Raw genomic sequence first — 19,847 nt, forward strand, 5'->3', positions numbered from 1 at the left:
CCAATGAGACAACTATCCGATATAGAGACCAAATGAACGTAGGTGTAAGAGATGATAGTATGCGTGATTTATTTGATAATTTCATTCCGCTTATCAAACGTTTTTCTTAAAACTTTTTTTTCTTACTTAAATGTCATAAACCTCACATAGATACAATTAAGGATTACTATAACAATCGTTGATACTATATACTAGAAGTGGGCTATTGTGGTCTGTCAAATTTTCTTTACCATAATGTTATACTTACGATACTAGATTTTTCCGGGTAAGATCAGTGTCAAATCTCATCTCATTATGTTTCGGGATACCTATTTTGTGGGACAGCAAATCTCGTAGAGTGACATAGTTGGATCTTAAACTGTCGTAGAAAATCTCCTTTCCATGTAGAATTTTCTTTAGTCTTGTATCCAAGGTATAGCTGTTTAATGGAGTTATTTTAAATTTATAAACAAGTATAGTGTAATACAACAAGCTAGATCACCTATAGAATATACCATGAATCTTTTTTTAATCCGTTTGATCAACTGAGCTTTCCAAAATGATATATCATAAATAGTTTTCCAATTTAGTTTTGTTAGGACTTTTCAAAATATGTTTTTCTTAAATCGCCTGGCCAATACGGCAAGTGTGAGCTTTCCCCATCACTTGGAGTCCGTCGTCAATCGTCGTTGTCCGTTAATTTTTACAAAAAAATTGTCCTCTAAAACTACTGAGCCAAATTCAACCAAATTTGGCCATAATCATCATTGGGGTATTCAGTTTTAAAAATGTGTCCGATGACCCCGCCTGCTAATCACCATGGCCGGTTTGGCTTAAAATGAACATAGGTATTAAATGCAAATCTTGAAAACTATAATAGATAGAGAGAAACTTAAATAAGCAAAAATGATCAGCAAAACAAGATCAACAAATAAGACAAATGGCCGAAATCGTCAGTCGACTCCTTACTGTAGTTATTTCTCTTTAATGACGATTGATACCGATTGTTTTAGTGATTGCATATTGTCTTGAAAACTATAAAAGATAGACACTTCAATTAGCAAAAATGATCAGCAAGGCAAGATCTGCAAATAAGTCAAATTTGATAGATTGATTGGTGTTTAACGCCACTTTCAACACTATTGTACTATTTCGTGGCGGTCAGTTTTTATTGGCGGAGGAAGCCGGAGTGCCCGGAGAGAACCACCGACCTTCGATTGGGAAACTGACAATCCTAGCCAATTGAGATTAGAGTCGAGCGCACCTGCCCCGTGCGGGATTCGAACTCACAACATCAGTGTTGACTGCCTAGTGATATAGTAGTTCAACTAGTTAGACCACTCGACCACCGAGGCCCCCAAATTTGGAGAAATCATTATTACTCTTTACAAGATCAACAAAAAGAGATTTTTTTTGTCATGAATTGTATTCTAGTCTACACTGTTGGAGAGGGTCCATTGTTGAAGATGCACATAGACCATGGTGAGCTCCTTAGGGCCTCTAGTTAATATAAGCAAAGATTATACTAGGAATATATACTGGCCTTTCCTGATTGTCTGAGTTCCATAGTAATATCTCCTTAAACATGTTTTATTGACAAGCTGTTTGTGGTTATAACACATAATAAAAGCTTAGTGTACAGCAAAATCGAAGAACAATTTATGATGAAATGTGTTTTAAAATGAAACGAGTTATGAGTTAGCAGACCTATTAACCCCAGAAATATATCCCCGGCCTATAGGTTGCATTTCTTTAAATATAGACAATGCAATTTCCCATAGGAACTCCCTTTGCGGCTAAAACTGTGCCACTTTTACTATGAAGTTTCGTAAAAAATTATATCCTAGAATGGAAAGTTGATATGCACCACTATTTAATTCAAAGGTCAAAACATAAGGCTGTGCGGCATATTTTCAATATTTATATGCCCGAACTTGTTAGAGTTTAAACTTTTACTAAAATTCTGTACTACCCCTACCTTCACTTTGTACCTACTTCAGAATTCAATTTTCACCGCAACAATACGTTTTTATACTGGTAACATTCCCAAGTTATGTCTCTATAAGATGAAACATAGAGATCATATCTGGGAACCAGTACGTAAACAAAACGAAATATCTATGTATATTATATATTTCCCCAAAAGAGGCGTGGTTTGAGAAACAACTGTATTTACAAAGTGCAACCTATAGTACCGGCGAATTTAAGACTCGTGGGTTATCAAATTTACTTTCCGACGATGGTTTATCAGTGCTATAGTTCACTGTACAGTTGAAACAAATAAGAGTTGTTATATAACTTACAAAAACAGAGGTGAGGTTTACTTGTTTGCCAACTTTCTAGTATGTTTGTTCAATCATTGTAATAAAGTTGACATGTGAAGGCCGCTTGGTGAATTAGCGGTGTAATCTTCAGTATACTAACATACATGTAGTTAGTATTTTGCAGGGCAAAATATCTTCTGTTTTTTTCTCTCGAACAAACCCTCTTTTTACAAGTGATAGTCTACATTTCCCGACCTCTTCACGGTCCTGGCTACTTTACAGAACCAATTCAGTCGATTTATTGTTATGTTTTCCCTTCGAAAAAAGGCAGACATTTTTTGTAGGATTTCATTTCGCCTTTTTCTTCTTGTTGTTCACATACAAACTTTCCGGGCAATAACTTTTTTTTTTATCATTTGACATGGACTCATTACTATTTATTCTTTGACATAGGCTATTGATATTTGGTACCCTGGTGCACATTCTGAAGATGATGTATCGTTCGCCATCTAAGATTACCTCTGACCTTAATCTTTGACCTAGAGTTTGACAATTGTTTTTAAGGGCAAATTTTCGTGTCCTGGAAATTTATAAAAAATGATCAATTTGTCCCTTTTCAGACAAGAAGCTACACTAACTTGCCTATTGTCCTAAAAATGTTTGGTCATCTTTTTTCTTTTATTCTATATTTTCAGAGCAGTTTTAATATAAATTTAAAACTCCATCCTAGATATGCATGGAATTTTTTGGCCCAAATAGGCATTAGATATTTGCCATAGAACGTAAACAACACATTAGTCAATAACTCTAGATCGCAATAACTCTAGGTATTACTAAATTAGCATAAAATATACGAATATTCAAAATGTGCTTCAGTATGTATTTTTACATTGTCTGTTTATGATAACAAAAACATTTTATTAGAAATGTTGGATTTCTTGTAATTTCAGTTGTAACCAACAATTAATGCCTAGTACAAATCTCCCTTCAAATGGACAAGACACTGTTGTCCAACGACCTTGACTACCCATAAGGGTCTGTTCATAACTGAAGTGGTAATTTGAATTTTAGGTGTGACCATGGAAATGGGTAAAATGAAATCTATCACGAAAAAATGTTGTCTGCCTTATAAAGTTTTGAAATTAAGCATAATTTGGCTGATTAAGGGAAAAAATTAAGGATATTCTATTAACGAGCTCATCAAGACATAATAGTTTCTCACATTTAAAGACGACATACACAACATGGAGGCAATAGCTCACCGACTGATTCGTTATAGATGAAAATAATCTTCTGATATTGACTTAATTATTTAGTAACTTACTTTGTTTTCTCTTCTATTAGCTTTGTAAGCAGAACACTTGCGAATGCTTTTGACAGTGATGCTACTTGAAAAAGTGTATCCCCTGTCACAGGCGTCTTCTTTTCTAAATCCACAAAGCCATATCCTCCAACAAACAGAACTTTGTCTGATCTGACAACAGACACTGTCAGACCTACGGTTTTGTTAGATTTAAACTTGCAATCGAAAGTGTCCTTCAGTACTTGATCGATTTGGACGTTTTCTTGTCCACTAAGACAGGAAACGAACGAATATAACAGAAAAACTCGAAACATTTTTAAGTATAATATACAGTGTTTTCATTAGGATGCAAGAATAAATACAGGTGTATGTGATAATCTTCCATGTATTTATAATTCATGCATCTCCAGTAACTATAAATAACTATCAATGACAATTGGTACTTGTATATGACAATTTACATGATATCGCATTGTCATATCAGACACTAAAACATGTGGACAATGTACTATTTTTGAAGCTAACAGCAAGAGAGGTAGATGTCTGCAAAATGCGCAGACGTGGAAATAATTTCTGGCAACTTATGTCTTGGATGTAACACTGGCATTGTGACTACTATAATATTAAACTTACGTATTTTGAACCTATCAGACTATTTGTCAATACAGAGATGCGCATGAATACATGTATTGTATTGCAGGACCATGTGATAAATATTGCACAGTAACTTTTCGATAAGACCAACAGACAATATTATGTTACTATACAATAAGTTTGAATATCAGTTCATAATCATGGTACTCTAAACAGCAGTTTAAGACTAGATGTTAGCTCATTCTTTATGTTGAAAACAAGTTCAAATTACTGATAAGAAAGTAAGTGTCAATTGTTAGGGCATTTTCGGAAAATGGAGATCATTTTAATTCTAAATTTTCAGTCTAAACCAATGAAAGACCATGTGAATTACATATGGTAGAGTATCCCCCCCCCCCCCCCCCCAATTGTTTTTTTCTTCTAACCCAAAATGAGCAACATAGGCTTTTAATACATTTGTATCCTTGCTGGTCATTGTTTATACTGATGAAAAGCTCTAAGAGGAAGCTTATTCCGTAAATGTTCTTACATTTACTTGAGGTGTGCAGCTTTCCTAACAGACAAAATGTTTTTGTGTTATGAAACTACTGTGCCGAACTTAACCAAACTTGGCCACAATCATTATTGGGGTATATTGTATAACAAAATGTGTCCGATGACCCTACTTGCCAACCAAGATGGCCGACATGGCTAAAAATAGAACATAGGGATAAAATTCAAGTTTAGTCTATTATTTTTAAAACTGTTATAAATAGAGAAAATTCGATGGAGCAAAAATGTTCAGCATGTTGAGCTCTACCAATTGTCCATATACATCAAAACTGTCAGACGACTTTTTATAGGAGTGATTGCCCTTAAATGAGAAATTTTACCATTTTTTTTTCCATTTTTGCCTATTATAAAGATAATGAGAAACATTAAATTGCAAAAATGATCTGCAAGACAAGTTCTACAAATAAGTATCATAGTCGAAATCGTCAGACGACTCCTTATTAGAGTTATTGCCGATTTTTACCAATTTTTTGCATTTTTGCTTTATATCTTAAAAATTATAATAGATACATATAAACTTAAATAAGTAAACATGATCAGCAAGGCAAGGTCTACAATGAAGACTAATGGAGGAAATCGTCTGACTACTGTTTATTGGAGTTATTGTCCTTTAATGACGATTTTTTACGAATTTTTTTTTTTTTTTGGCGTTTTGCCTGATATGATAAGAATTATAATAGGTAAATAGACACTTTAAATCACAAAAATGATCAGCAAGGCAAGATCTACTAAACAAGTCGATATATTTAGACTGTCACTCTTTATAAGAGTGATTGCCCTTAAATGAAGATTTTTTAACCCTCTTTTGTGTTTTGAGCAAAAACTAAAGAAGATAGACAGAAACTAAACAGACTAAATAATCAGCACTATAAGATCAACAAAACGGAGATTTTTGTGATGAATTCTATTCTCGTCTACACTGTTGGAGAGTGTTCTTTGTTGAATATGCACATAGACCAAAGTGAGCGATACAGGCTCTTTAGAGCCTTTAGTTCTTTATTGAATCCAAGCTATACAGATACTTGTATTTGTGTAAATTGTACCTTTTTTTATTGTTTGATCGTTGCTTGCTTAATTCCCAGTGGCAAATATTTCATTTCATATTACAAGCCTGACTCCATTTCTGAGTAACTGACCAGTAGCTTTTGCAGTACGGTTGGTTGTCTTGAAGAGGCTGCTGTAGTACTGCCGGTTACGGCCTGACTCTATTTCTGAATCACTGACCAGTAACACTTACCGTATAGTTTGGTTGTCTTGAAGAGATTGTCTGTAGTACTGCCGGTTACGGCCTGACTCTATTTCTGAGTCACTGACCGGTAACTCTTACAGTATGGTTTGGTTATCTTAAAGAGCTGGTCTGTAGTACTGCCGGTTACGACCTGAATCCATTTCTGAGTTCTGACCTGTAACTCTTACAGTATAGTTTGGTTATTTTAGAGGAACTTATCTATAGTACTTGTTATATAAATCAATTTCTGTAATATATTGAGCCAAGCACGACCAGACATATTGTTGCTTTTCTTTTTGAGGGTCTAATAATGTTTTGTATTTTAACCTTATCTAAGTTTAATTGCAAATTTTGTCTAGCTTGTGAGTGATTATTACAATTTATTAGTACATGTTCTGTATCCTCTTTTGTGCCGCATGAATTGCATATCGGAGATACGTTGCGGATGTACTGTCCTAGTTGACCAGGTAGTAAAGTGGTAACCAACCTAAGCCTAGTTATTGTTATGCGTGGTATCGATTACCTTTATAGAAAGTAGGCTTTTTGTTGACTGTAATATTCATAGAACGACTCCATGAGAAGCACGAGTTGTCACACCTTGCTTGCCATTTATTTTTTATATAAATCTGTTGTTGTTGCAATGAATTCGTTTGCACTAAGACTAATGTTTAGATCTATTTCATATTTAGATAATGCTAATTTTGCTAGCTTTTTTTCAACCTGTTCATTACCTAGTAAACCAACTTGTGCTGGTAAACATTCTATGGTAACTTCTATATTTTTCTGTTTGAGCCGACAAGCCAGTAATTGAATTGGTTCTAGGATGACGAGTGTACCTGATACATCATTTTGTATAGATTGGATAGCACTATACGAATCAGTGAGAATATCAACTTTTTGCCCTGATTGTTGATTGAAAAATAACCACTTTAATGATTGATAAATGGCCGTCATCTCTGTATTGTACACTGAAAAAAGTTAAATCACCAAAATACTGAGCTCCGAGGAAAATTCAAAACGGAAAGTCCCTAATCAAATGGCAAAATCAAAAGCACAAACACATCAAACGAATGGACACCAACTGTCATATTCCTGACTTGGTGCAGGCATTTTCTTTGAAAGATTGTCAGACGTACGTTTATATCCTGCAATCTTTTTTGATGGTATAATAAAGGCGTATGAAGTTTTACCGGAGGATTGATATTTTGAGCCATCAGTTTATATTTTTAAATGATTTTTATAAACAGTGTCAATGTATTCTAGCGCTTTTGAATTAATGATAATTGGTTTTTCTGTTTTACTGACGCTGTCTTTGATGTTACTGGATGTTGTTGCTTGACCTACAATCCATGGCGGTGGATCTTGAATTTTTTTAATCTGTTTTGTCTAAATCGTTATCTTTAATTAGAATTTGAACTCTAAATCCGTATGGTATATTATGTTCATTCCATTTATGATTATAAACTTTATATTCAATACAGTCATCTACTAATTGATTAGCTGGATTCGTTGAATTTTGCTTACTACGAACATAATATTTGAGTGAAAGGTGGTCTCTTCTTAATTGTAATGGCATTTCGCCTGACTTAGCTAGTATTGTTTCTAACGGGGTAGATTTATGAGCCCCTAGTACTATGCGGAGACATTTAGCTTGTATTCTGTCTAGTTGAGATTTTACAGATAATGATGCAGAATTAAACGCTTCGATCTAAGTAGTGATTTATATAGCATAAGTAGGGAATCAGTACCCATGCCAAAATTGTTTTCTTGGACATACCTGAGTAAGTTTATTATTGCTTTTGATCTTTCATCTAAATAGTTTATGTGTTTATTCCATGTTAACTTTCTATCAAATATGAGACCAAGGAATTTGACATGTGACTGAAATTTGATTGGCTCATTATCTAGCATGAGGTTAACTGAAGAAATTTTACGATCCCCAAAAAATAACGCCTACAGTTTTTGTTTTAGAGATTTTAAAACCCAACTTTTTAGACCATGCACTGATGTTATTAAGTGTTTCTTGTATTTTATTAGTAAGATATTTAATATTTCCACCTCTATACCACATGGCACTGTCATCGGCAAATTGTGACATTACTGCGGGTTTTTTTTTTGCTTGACTTACAAAATCATCAATCATGATATTAAATAACGTGGGGCTGATGATATTACCTTGCGGGATACCATTGATGAGATCATATTCGTCTGAGGCTTCTTGGTTTACTTTTACTTGTATTTGTCTACCTTGCAAGAAGTCTTTTATAAAGATAAATAACCTTCCATTTATACCATAATCTTTACACTTTTTTAATAAACCAAAACGCCATACTAGACCAAGTTCTTTTTCAATATCGAGAAATGTGGCCATTAGGAATTGATTACGTACATTGGCTTTTTTAATGTCTGTTTCTCGTCGCAATAGGTGGTCAATTGTAGAGCGACCTTCACGAAAACAACTTTGTGTTTCTTTTATAATTTTTTTTTTCCGTTGATAGATATTTATGACTAACATTAACCATTAGTTTGCAAAAATTTGACGTAAGAGAAATAGGTCTGTAGGATTTAGGGTCAGATTTATTTTTATTAGGTTCTATTATAGGGACTCCATTTGCATGTTTCCAGCTGTGTGGTAGTTGACCAGTTACCTACACTTTATTGATTAATTGCAACACAATATCGATCATACTATCAGGCATATGTTTGAACATTTCGTATGTTATACGGTCATGACCGGATGCTGTCGTGTTTTTTTTTTTTTTTTTTTGGTCTTAAGCACCTTATATAGTTCGTTTTTGTTGAATAGTATGTTAAATTTTGAACTGTTGAGTTCCTTGTCGTCGTCCCTATTATGGATTTTCTTTTTCGGTTTTTATCTTATGTGTTCTGAACGTGGGGTCTAAATTATTGAAAAAGTTCCAGCGAGCATGTTAGCCTAATCTACATTTGATACCGCTTGCTTGGAGTCAGAAATAAGTGTAGGTAGGGTGTATGTTTTTGCCCTCTTGAGACATTTGACTGTGTTCCAGACTGTTTTTATCTGCATTGTTTGGCATAGTGACCTAAACTTGCGCATTTGGTACAGAATTTAGGGGTAGGCTTGTATAGTAATAAATCATACTCTTGACTATTATGGTATAAAGGGATAAACTTTAGTTGAGAGTGTTTATCGTCTAGAGTTACTAAAAGATACCCAGCTTTACCAAATTGTTTAACTATTTTTATGTCTATACCTGTTTCTCTTAGCATACTTACCTGTTTTTTTTAATATTAAGGATTTCAGTATCAACAGGTTTAGGTATTACTCTATAAGCTCTACTTTTATTGACCTTATTTTCGGTATTTTCTTTTTTATCTATTGTTTGAACAGTTATTTTCTTTTTGTGTTCCAGATCAAATTTAGTCACATCTTTTTTCCCTTATCATTAAGTGACTTAGGGCTTTTCACTTTTGCTGAACCTTGCCTCTTTGTATATTGTTGGTCTTGCGGTGTATTATCTTCACTATGTTTATAAGCTTTGGAATCAGGTGATTCTTCTTGCTGTTGACTCCTTGTGTCAATTTTTCTTTTATTACTAGCCATTTCGTTTTTGTTAATACTTCTATTTATTATTTTTTTTACTTTTAATTTATTAGGGTTTTTAAGCAAAAAAAAAAAAAAAAAAAAAAAAAAAATGACTTTTTGATTATGTTTAACCTAAAAAATAAACTTATTTTACAAAACTAAAAGTTAAAACCCTTAAGACTTACAAAAAAAAATATTATAAAGACTTACAAAAACTTACAAAAATAAAATATTTTAATATAAAATAATAATTATTTCAAATGCTAACTAAATAAGTAAACTCAAACAACAGACCGTAATCTTCTTCTCTAAATGCTTGATATCGGCGCGAACGATGTGAACTCGATGATGGCAAGCGAAAGAATGTCATTCTTGTTAAATTTGAGATTTGAGTCTTATAGTATTTTGAAAGGGCTGTTCCAATTAAATTGGTTAAATTTTCCTTAAAATTTTGTAAGAATTATTAGTAAAATGAAAATTTTTATTTTATGGGTGGTCACGGTTGTCAAATTTAATTCTGAACAGTCCTAAGATATTTTCAATTATATGAAAAAAAAGAATAATAGCAAACAAATACAACATACATATATCATAATTTTAAAAAGATATTAGAAAGTAAAACAGATCTCTGAATAAAGATATACCTGTGTCGTGTATAATATCATGTTAGTTATTTCATTCATATGCATTAAGATAATGTTTAATCATTGTTATATTAAAAATTGGTAACAGAAATTTGTATACCAAAATCTTATGCGGAGATACACTAATTGCAATTTTTTTTTAGCATTTCCCCCAAAAAGTTATAAAAATAGAACAGTATAAAACTTACACAATAATATTTTTTTAAGAAACAGTATATATAACTGAGTCATACAGCAAAGTTAATTTCGTTTATTTCAATTTATATCTGTTTCAAATTAAATGATTGTTTAGTAATAGAGATATAGATTTTTATTACATGAAGAAAATTTTGCTTATTTTTTAACATAAGCATTGTCTTTCAAGTCCAATAAGTTATGTCATTCAAAAAAGATTTAAAGCAGATGTAATTGATGTCCTTTTTGAAATGTTTTTGATATAAAAATATCATAAAATGCTTGAAAATTAATCAGATATTGGAAAACAAACATGCATCAAGGTATTAATGCTTTAGTTGCTGTTCTTCATCTTGTTTGCTAACAACAAGAATGCCTTTACAAAGCAAATGATTTTCAGAATACTGATTCAACAATCAAAATGATACACCAGCAACCCTGTGTGAACCATTTTCCTTTAATAATAAAACAATCTTTCATTTTTCAGAATAACATGCCAACAGAATTAAAAACTCCTCATAACAGTTGAATGATGTAATGAAACCATGACATGTATGTGAGCTTTTGTCATCACTCAATCATAGCATCTTGTTAGTCAAATAAATGTATAACAAACTGTTGAATCAAATGGAAGCAATTTGTCCATAGTATTTTACACAGTATTATATACTTAGTAAAATCTTTCAATAAAGTCATTGATGAGAGACCTTAGTTTAGTAATTTATCCATCCTTGGTTCTTAAATGTTAGGGTTTTAGCATTCTTGATGAAGGTTTATCCAGAAGAGGTCTTCAGACATATGAATTTACAAAGTTTTATTTTCTTCTTTTTTGTTTTTATGTGCAATTTTATGGGGAATTCTTGGGAGAACTGTCAACTGCATCTGACCCAAGCTAAGAGCCTCATCAATGACTGTTTTTGGTCTTATTTTTGGATTGTGCAGTTTTTTTTTGTCCTGTAAAGGACTTGATTTTATGGTAGATCTGTCATACTAGTCATATAGTCAAATTTTATCTACACTTAAAATGATGTAGACTCGACATACCATATACACACCTGTGCATTGTTGACCACTAGATGTCTTTTCTGGTTCATTAATGTTCTCAAGTTTCTGTTGTATTGATTTCTATCCCACAATTTGTTTTACTCATAATCATTAGGGAAAAGATTTTACTTGTATTCAAGTTGAACAATGAGAAGAAGGCTGGGCTGTGTTGAATTTTATCTTCAACCAATGCCCCGTTTATTGTGAAGCATAATTGTAGGTGTTACTTTTCCAGCAACATATTCAATACCTTATATTAAGATAAACGGTAAATGCAACAGTAGTATAGCGCTGTTCAATAGTCATAAATCGATTTAACTGAAACAAATCCGGGTCACAAACCAAAACCGAGGGAAACACATCAACTATAAGAGGAAAACAACGGAACAACATAAACACTGAACTGCTACAAAAACAAACGCCAACATACATAGAAACGGACTATTTGATAACAACTGCCATATTCCTGACTTGGTACAGGACATTTTAAGAAAAAATGGTGTGTTGAACCTGGTTCTATTGCTAGCCAAACCTCCCGCTTATATGGCAATGTAAAAAATACCGCTAAAATGACAACATTACGTGACAGGAATACATTACAATTAAATGTAAGAACACTCAGGACAGATCATACATAAATAAATAATATAATTGTACATTACAACATGTAAACCACAGAATAACAACGGACACCTCCCATTTATACCACAATAGAATTATGAACTGAGTCACACGAATGTATCAACGCCACAAAAAGTGACGTCACAGGTTAATTTCTAAAAATAGAATATAAAATTGGGATTAAGTTTGTAATGGTGTTATTTTATGTATTTTCTAACCATTACAAGAATACTAATATAGAATTATGTATTCTTACCATTTCGGTTTTTTCTTCTAAATCAAAACTGTAAAAACAAATTAATCCGGTGCATATAGTAGCTTTAAACTAAAAATCATATAAATGAACTAGCTGATTAATTATCTTAACTTTTACATACATGTAGAAAATAAAAATAGAATTAAAACCACAAACGATAAGACATAACACAATATCCAACCAGAATGAGACAGCAATCCAACTATTGTTCTGACGATAAAAGGCTAAAATGTATCAGAAATCATTATTTAAGGGAAGTAGTCCCTATTTACAGTCAATAAATGGTTTCCGTCATATTCGTGTTTTTGAAGATGTAGTATTGCTGATAATTTTGACTGTTTACACTTTTCTTCAAGTTAGTAGAGAAATTGCTAAAATGATTTAAATATCATTGAGTAAGGGTAATAACTCCTAAAAACTCATTGTAAATTTGGTGCATCCCAAACGCTTTTCTGTATTAACCTTCATCTGGAACACTCCAACTGAAAAATTTTAAATCCAAAGATATGTGCATATTTAACCAAAAGGGACATAAACATTTAACCAATTCCACCGAAGATCAACTATGCCTGATGGAAATGGAACTTTAGTTTCTTAATTATATCCAAATTAATGATAAATCAACAGAAAGTTTTAAGGTTTTAGTCAAATTTGGAGATTTTTGTAGATCTTGAACTGATGATCAGTTTTTAATAACAGTTTCCATCTATCTATAAAAGTTTTCAAAATAGAGGCAAAAGGATAAACCAGTTGTGTGTTCACAAACTGCCCTATATTTGCCAAACGGCATATTTAAGTAATAATGATTGATTGTTTATGTTTAATACCACTTTCAGCACTATTGGTTATATCATGTCGGCCAGGTTTTATTGGTGGAGGAAGTTGGAGCGCACAGAGAACCAAGACATTTTGGCAGGAAAACTGGTGATCATAGTCAAATAAGATTAGAGTCAAAAGTACCTATCACATCCGGGGTTCGAACTGAAAGCTTTAGTGCCGACAGGCTAGTGATAGATGAACTACTTGGACCACTCGGTCACTGGAGGCCCCTATTTCAATAATGAATAATGTGAAATGTGTCAAATTCACCTCTGTTCAATATTTTGCCAATGAAAGACCAACCGTAGGGAGGTCTTTTTTGGGGCAATCCTGTCACCCTTCGGTGTGTTATTTTCTCATTGTTGAAGGCCGTACGGTTGCCTTTAATTGCTTACATCCACTTTATTTGAACTTTGGTGGATAGTTGTCTCATTGGCAATCATTCTTCATCTCCTTATTTTTATAATATCTATAACATATTTGCTGCTGAATGGTAATAAACGACCAATCTATCAATCAGTTTATATATTTATTACTAGAATGTCGAAAATGATGAATACCAAAAATATATGTCTCATTATGAAGAATTTCTCATAAGGAAGAGGGCGTACAACATGCCTTGTCTTTTGTTGTTAATTCTTTTGTTTTAAATGTCCAATTATTACACTGGAATATCGGTCGGGTATTGAACAGACAAATGTACAACAAAAAGAAATGCTCTGATGCTTTTAGCAGTAACATTTAAAAGAGATATTGAGATTAGGTACACAGTTATCAATTAAGTAGTTTTGGAATGAGTAGTTGCATGAAATATAAAACCTCTATCCTGATGACAGAGGGTCTGGATGTGGGTCCTTCATTTCTTTATTCTTTTATTTTTAAGAACATTTTTCTCTATTCTGTATTTATTTTGCCAATTATTCTCTATTCTTTATTTTTTTTTACCATTTTTCTCTATTCTTTACTTTTTTGGGACCTTTATTCTGCACTTTTTGCTCATTGTTCTCAGTCTTTTCTGTAAATCCCATCCAGACCCTCATGACATATTTCTTGGAATACTTGCCTCTATAATATCCAGTTCTCCAACCCAGTGCGTAGTTGTTTTCAATATTTGTGACTGGTATTTCCGGCATGGATAAGTATTTTTGGGTGTAAGTATATGCCTTCCAAATACCGTTTCGATTCCTAACATCACTGAAGAGACATTAATTGTCGAAATCCGGATATGGTGTACAAATTTTTGCACCTCATGTTTGCGGTATACCATCTTTTCCGCAAGTTTGTTGTTTTCTGTTTGGTATTAAATTATTAATAAAGATCCATTTTGTTACATCTTGTGATCCGTTTATTTGGCAATCGCCAATGGCAGTCAGCAGGGTTTAAGAACATCCGTTGTTCGACCAATCCCCATAGTCGGCATGGCTTAAGATAAACATGGGTATAAAATGCAAGTTATGTCTATTTTCTTGAAGACTATAATAGATAGAGAGAAACTTAAATTAGCAAAAATGATCCGCAAGACATATAAGTCAAATGGCCGAAATCGTCAGTTGACTCCTTAATGTAGTTATTTCTCTTTAATGACGATTGGTACCAATTGCTTATGTGATTTCCTATTGTCTTGAAAACTATAAAAGATAGACAATTCAAAAAGCAAAAAGTGATCAGAAAGACAATATCTGCAAATAAGTTAAATTTAATGAAATCATTATTACTCTTTACAAGATCAACAGAAAAGAGATTTTTTTGTCATGCATTGTATTCTAGTCTACCGGGACTGTTGGAGAGGGTCCATTGTTTTAGATGCACATAGACCATGGTAAGCAACACAGGCTCCTGCTGGCCTTTAGTTGATATAAGCAAAGATGATACTTACTCTGTATTAGCAGTTGTGACTTAAAATGTACAGAACAAATCCGAAATAAAATAAAAGCATTTATGTTGTACTAGGAATATATACTGGCCTTTCGTGATTGTCTGAGTTCCATAGTGATGTCTCCATAAATATGTTTTATTGACAAGTTGTTGGTGGTTATAACATATAATAAAAGCTTGGTGAACAGCCAAATCGAAGAAAAATTCATGATAAAATGTGTTTTAAAATGAAACGATATATCTATTAACCCCAGAAAAATGTATATAATCCTCGGCCTATAGTACCGGCGAATTTAACAATCTTGGGTTATCAAATTTACTTCCCGCCGATAGTTTATCAGTGTTATCGTTCACTGTACAGTTGACACAAATAATGGTTTTTATATAACTTCAAAAACAGAGGTGAGGTTTACTTACTTGCCAACTTTCTAGGATGTTTGCTCAATCATTGTAATAAAGATTGACATTTGAAGGCCGCTTGGTGAATAAGCGGAGTTATCTTCAGTGTACTAACATACATGAAGTTAGTATTTTGCAAGGCAAAATATCTTCTATTTTTTTCTCGAACAAACCCTCTTTTTACAAGTGATAGTCTACATTTTCCGACCTCATCAAGGTCCTGGCCACTTTACAGAACCAATTCAGTTGATCCATTGTGATGTTTTCCCTTCCAAAAAGGCAGACATTTTTTGTAGAATTTCATTTTGCCTTTTTTTCCTGGTAGTTCATATACAACCTTTCCGGGTAAATAACTTTTTTTTATCATTTGACATGGACTCAAATTTGGTATAAAGATACATCCATGTGTTTCTCGTGTCATATCATGACATTCATGTTTCAAGACTTAAAATGTATTTATTGGGACATTTGCTTGTCCGGGTCATTACTTTTTGTTCTTTGACATAGCCTATTGATATTTGGTACCTTGGTGCACATTCTGAAGATGATGTATCTTTCACCATTTAAGATTACCTCGGACCTTAATCTTTGACCTAGAGTTCGATAAATGTTTTTTGAGTGCTTATTTTCGTGTCCTGGGCACATATAAATCTGATCAATTTGTCCCTTTTCAGACAAGAAGCTGCAATAACTTGCCCATTGCCTTAAAAATGTTTGGTCATTTTTTTTCTTTATTTCTCTTTTTTCAGAGCAGTTTTGATATAAATTTGAAAATCCACCCTAGATATGCATGGCAGTTTTTGGCCCAAATAGGCATTACATATTTGCCATAGAACGAAAACAACACATTAGTCAGTATATCTAGATCGCAATAACTCTAGGTATTACTAAATTAGCATAAAATATACGAATATTCAGAATGTGCTCCAGTATGTATTTTTACATTGTCTTTTTATAATAAAGGAAAACACTTGATTTGATCAGAAATGTTGTGTTTCTTGTAATTTCAATTGGATTTTTTCTTTCGAAAATCAAAACCAACAATAAATGGCTTGTACAAGTCTTCCTTCAAATGGACAAGAAACTGTTGTTTAACGACCTTGACTACCCATAAGGGTCGGTGCATATCTTAACATCGTTTTAAGTAGTGATTTGAATTTTAAATGTGACCAAGGAAACGGGTAAAATGAGATATATCACGAAAAACTTTTTCTGTCTAATAAAGTTTTGAAAATAAGCATTATTTGCCTGATTAATGAAAATATTTAGAGATTTTTCACAGGCGTCTTCTTTTCTAAATCCACAAAGCCATATCCTCCAACAAACACAACTTTATCTGATCTGACAACAGACACCATCAGACCTACGGTTTTGTTAGATTTAAACTTGCAATCGAAAGTGTCCTTCAATACTTGATCGATTCGGACGTTTTCTTGTCCACTAAGACAGGAAACGAACGAATATAATAGAAAAACTCGAAACATATTTAAGTATGATATACAGTGTTTTCATTAGGATGCAAGAATAAATGCAGGTGTATGTGATAATCTTCCATGTATTTATAATTCATGCATCTCCTGTAACTATAAATAACTATAAAAGACAAGTTGCTTTCTTTAAAAAAGAAATGCAATCGTGAACCGAAATGCCTGGTTGGTATATAAGATCAGATAATTGTAACATAAAGATGCATGATTTTACCTCATTTTTTTATATAAGATGTAGAAAAACGAAACTGCTGTTTAATGTTGGGCATAATTTTCTTGTTAAAGAAATAATTTTCTTCCCCCATCCGTCTCTCTCTTCCGATAGACAACATTACAACATGACAAATAGAAGGCAACCATTGTATGTTCCATTCTGAGGTGCTGTTTTGGAAATTAGAGGTAGCTTCCTGGCTAAAGTCGACATGTAAATTTGAAAACAGTATTTTTAGAAGTTTCAAGAAATGAATCATGATTATTTGTTTTTGTAGCGAGTTTGGAAATAGTTCAAAACCCTAAGCTATATTCTTATTTGTTAATCCCGTAATAAAACCGTTCTAGAAAACAAATTACACTGGTTTATATGGTTTGGTCATTAGCTATCATATTAAAGATATGCTTGATCTCAATTTATTTATACCCAAGGCGACAAACTCCAATCAGACTTCTAGAGTAGAAACAATTTGAAACCTCAACTTTATACTTAAATCAGTTTGTTCAAACAATTCTCACTTTTTCATTTCTTAACTTCTCCTTTTGTTAATTAGCCAACATATAACGGAGTTGTTGATTTGTTGTTTATATACGATTGTGTAACAGACAGAGGGAAGCAGGAATAACAGTACCAATTCAGTATAGCTCTTATAGGAAGATTATCTCCCCTGTAATGGCTGCGCCCATGAACAAAAATTTGTAGCAGTACATTTTGAGATATTTTAGAATTTACGGAGATGTAGAGTCTTTAAAAAGTGGTACAGATGATTTTGTTTCAATGAATTGACATAACTATAAACAAAAATATAATGTCTCGTCAATATTAGACAATATTAGCCCATATCCATGTACCGCGGATGAGCTGAGCACAACGAAGTATATTACATAACGAGTAATGAAGTAATTATTTACTTTTCTATATTATTATAAGAACCAAAGACAAATATGTATAGTCCCTGGCATAACCTAAAGTTTTCTATAAACATATAACCAGTAGTATTATAACGATACAATTCTCAACACGAAAGAATACTACATCATACATGTACATGTAGTGCAGTACCAGTAGTCAGATAAAACTTTAAAATTGGATTGTTTTTAATCCAACATGGCATCACAAGAACAATTTGATGATTTGAAAACCCTTATTATGGGAATAGATAAGAAAGTTACTGGTTTTTCTACACAGCTGAATAAAGTTGAACGCAACTTGACAAGTATGATAAACGAGGTAAAGGCTGATGTAAATGTGCTTAATGTTAAGTATGAAACCTCACACAAAGAGCTTAACACTCTTCGTAATGAATTCATAGAGCTCGAAAGAGGTGTTCAAGGTATGGATGCACAGATTCAATTCATAGAGAATGATAAACTTGAAAAACAAAAAATAGAGTTACAAGAGCAAATTGATGACCTTAAAGAGAAAGCCATTCTACAAGAAAAACATGATAGGAAGTATAACATACTAATATACGGAATAGATGACAGTAAAAAAGATGAGAATGTGTATGCAATAACAAGAAAACTCTTCAGTGAAGACATGCATATTGACAACAGAAAAGCAAATTCTATACCCATCGCAAATGCGCATAGAGTTCCAACACATGGGAAAGGTCCAAAGCCTATCATAGTTCGTTTCCTGCATTTTGGGGATAAGCAACTTATCATGTCCAACGCGCACAACTTAAAAGGGAAAAAAATACGCATACTTGATGATCTGCCAATTTCAATGAAGGAGGAGAGATATCTACTTTCGCATAATGCATACAAAATAAGAAAAAGGGACAAGTTACAAACAAGAATTCGAGCAAAGGGGGCCCACATGACATTAGAGACTCGTAAAAATAGTTCAGAAGAATGGTCTCCATGGGAATAACTGCAGTTTCATATACTTGTATATACTATTCTAAGATAAAAACCGGTTTATTATACAAAATGTCATATATAATACTATTGAGTATATAAATTAACCATGATTATAGAAGATATAAATTTAATAATAAATTTTACAAAACATAATAAATGTATATTACATTGAAACAAGAATTTTGTATTGTTAGATTTCTATTTACAGGCTTCTAGATTGATAGTACATGTAGTAAGTATAGAAAAAAAAAAGAATCGTTGCTTTTTCATTTGGCTTACATTTTATTCTGCTTCTCTATTTTTGCTCTATTTTGTTCGACTAGCTTGATTTGATATATAGCATTACATGCCTTTATTTTTGCTTTTTTAGTTATGCGTTCTTTATATGTTGAGTAAGTGCATGCATGCTTTAGCTTACATATAGATATTATATGTTATAATGTGATTTTTTTGCTTTTTTCGTTCTGCATTTTGTTTTCAGCTGTTTATATTTCTAGAGAAAATGCATGCTTTAGTCTATTTCATAGATAGCACAATGTATGTGAATTTATAAGATCACCTTAAGAGGTGTATATATACACAACTGGAGGATGGGCGGGTTGCTTTTTTATTCCTTTAAGACTCTACATTTCTTCAAAATAAACATTTAGATTGAAATAAAACATGTACATTTTGTACCTTCAATACTCATAAAGGGATAGAAATTAATATCTTAAGGTGAGCTTTAAAAAATTAATATTTAGTTTTTGATCTCAATTATAGTAAATAAACAAATTGTGTATGCTTATTTAAATCTTAAGATGCAAAGTGACACCTCACATATTGTAGTGATGTGATATAAACATAAGACAAACTTGACCAGATCAGATAAGGAAGCACAAAACAATGGACATTTTGTGGTAAGGTGCTTCTTGTGTGATCTCTTCTCTTTTGTCTAAATAATTATTTTCAATATTTTATGAATAAA

At 32.5% G+C, this 19,847-nt stretch overlaps 3 protein-coding genes across 5 annotated transcripts in view; 1 reads left to right on the forward strand and 2 right to left on the reverse strand.

Annotated features, from left to right (window-relative positions):
- The window catches only part of LOC127710238 (gigasin-6-like), a 32,399-nt gene extending 28,402 nt beyond the window's left edge, over positions 1-3,997 (reverse strand). The window contains exons 1-2 of the mRNA XM_052216005.1: positions 3,568-3,997; positions 248-418 (exon numbers count right to left, since the gene is read on the reverse strand). Coding sequence (XP_052071965.1) covers positions 248-418; positions 3,568-3,860 — 464 coding nt within the window. The 5' untranslated portion in view covers positions 3,861-3,997. The remainder of the gene's footprint in view (positions 1-247; positions 419-3,567) is intronic.
- LOC127710240 (uncharacterized) overlaps positions 1-19,847 on the forward strand; it is a 66,348-nt gene that overhangs the window by 39,295 nt on the left and 7,206 nt on the right. The window lies entirely within an intron of this gene.
- LOC127710237 (gigasin-6-like) overlaps positions 1-19,847 on the reverse strand; it is a 68,357-nt gene that overhangs the window by 29,330 nt on the left and 19,180 nt on the right. The window lies entirely within an intron of this gene.

This window comes from Mytilus californianus, unplaced genomic scaffold (assembly GCF_021869535.1).
Source record: "Mytilus californianus isolate M0D057914Y unplaced genomic scaffold, xbMytCali1.0.p SCAF_7, whole genome shotgun sequence".
Classification (NCBI taxonomy): domain Eukaryota; kingdom Metazoa; phylum Mollusca; class Bivalvia; order Mytilida; family Mytilidae; genus Mytilus; species Mytilus californianus.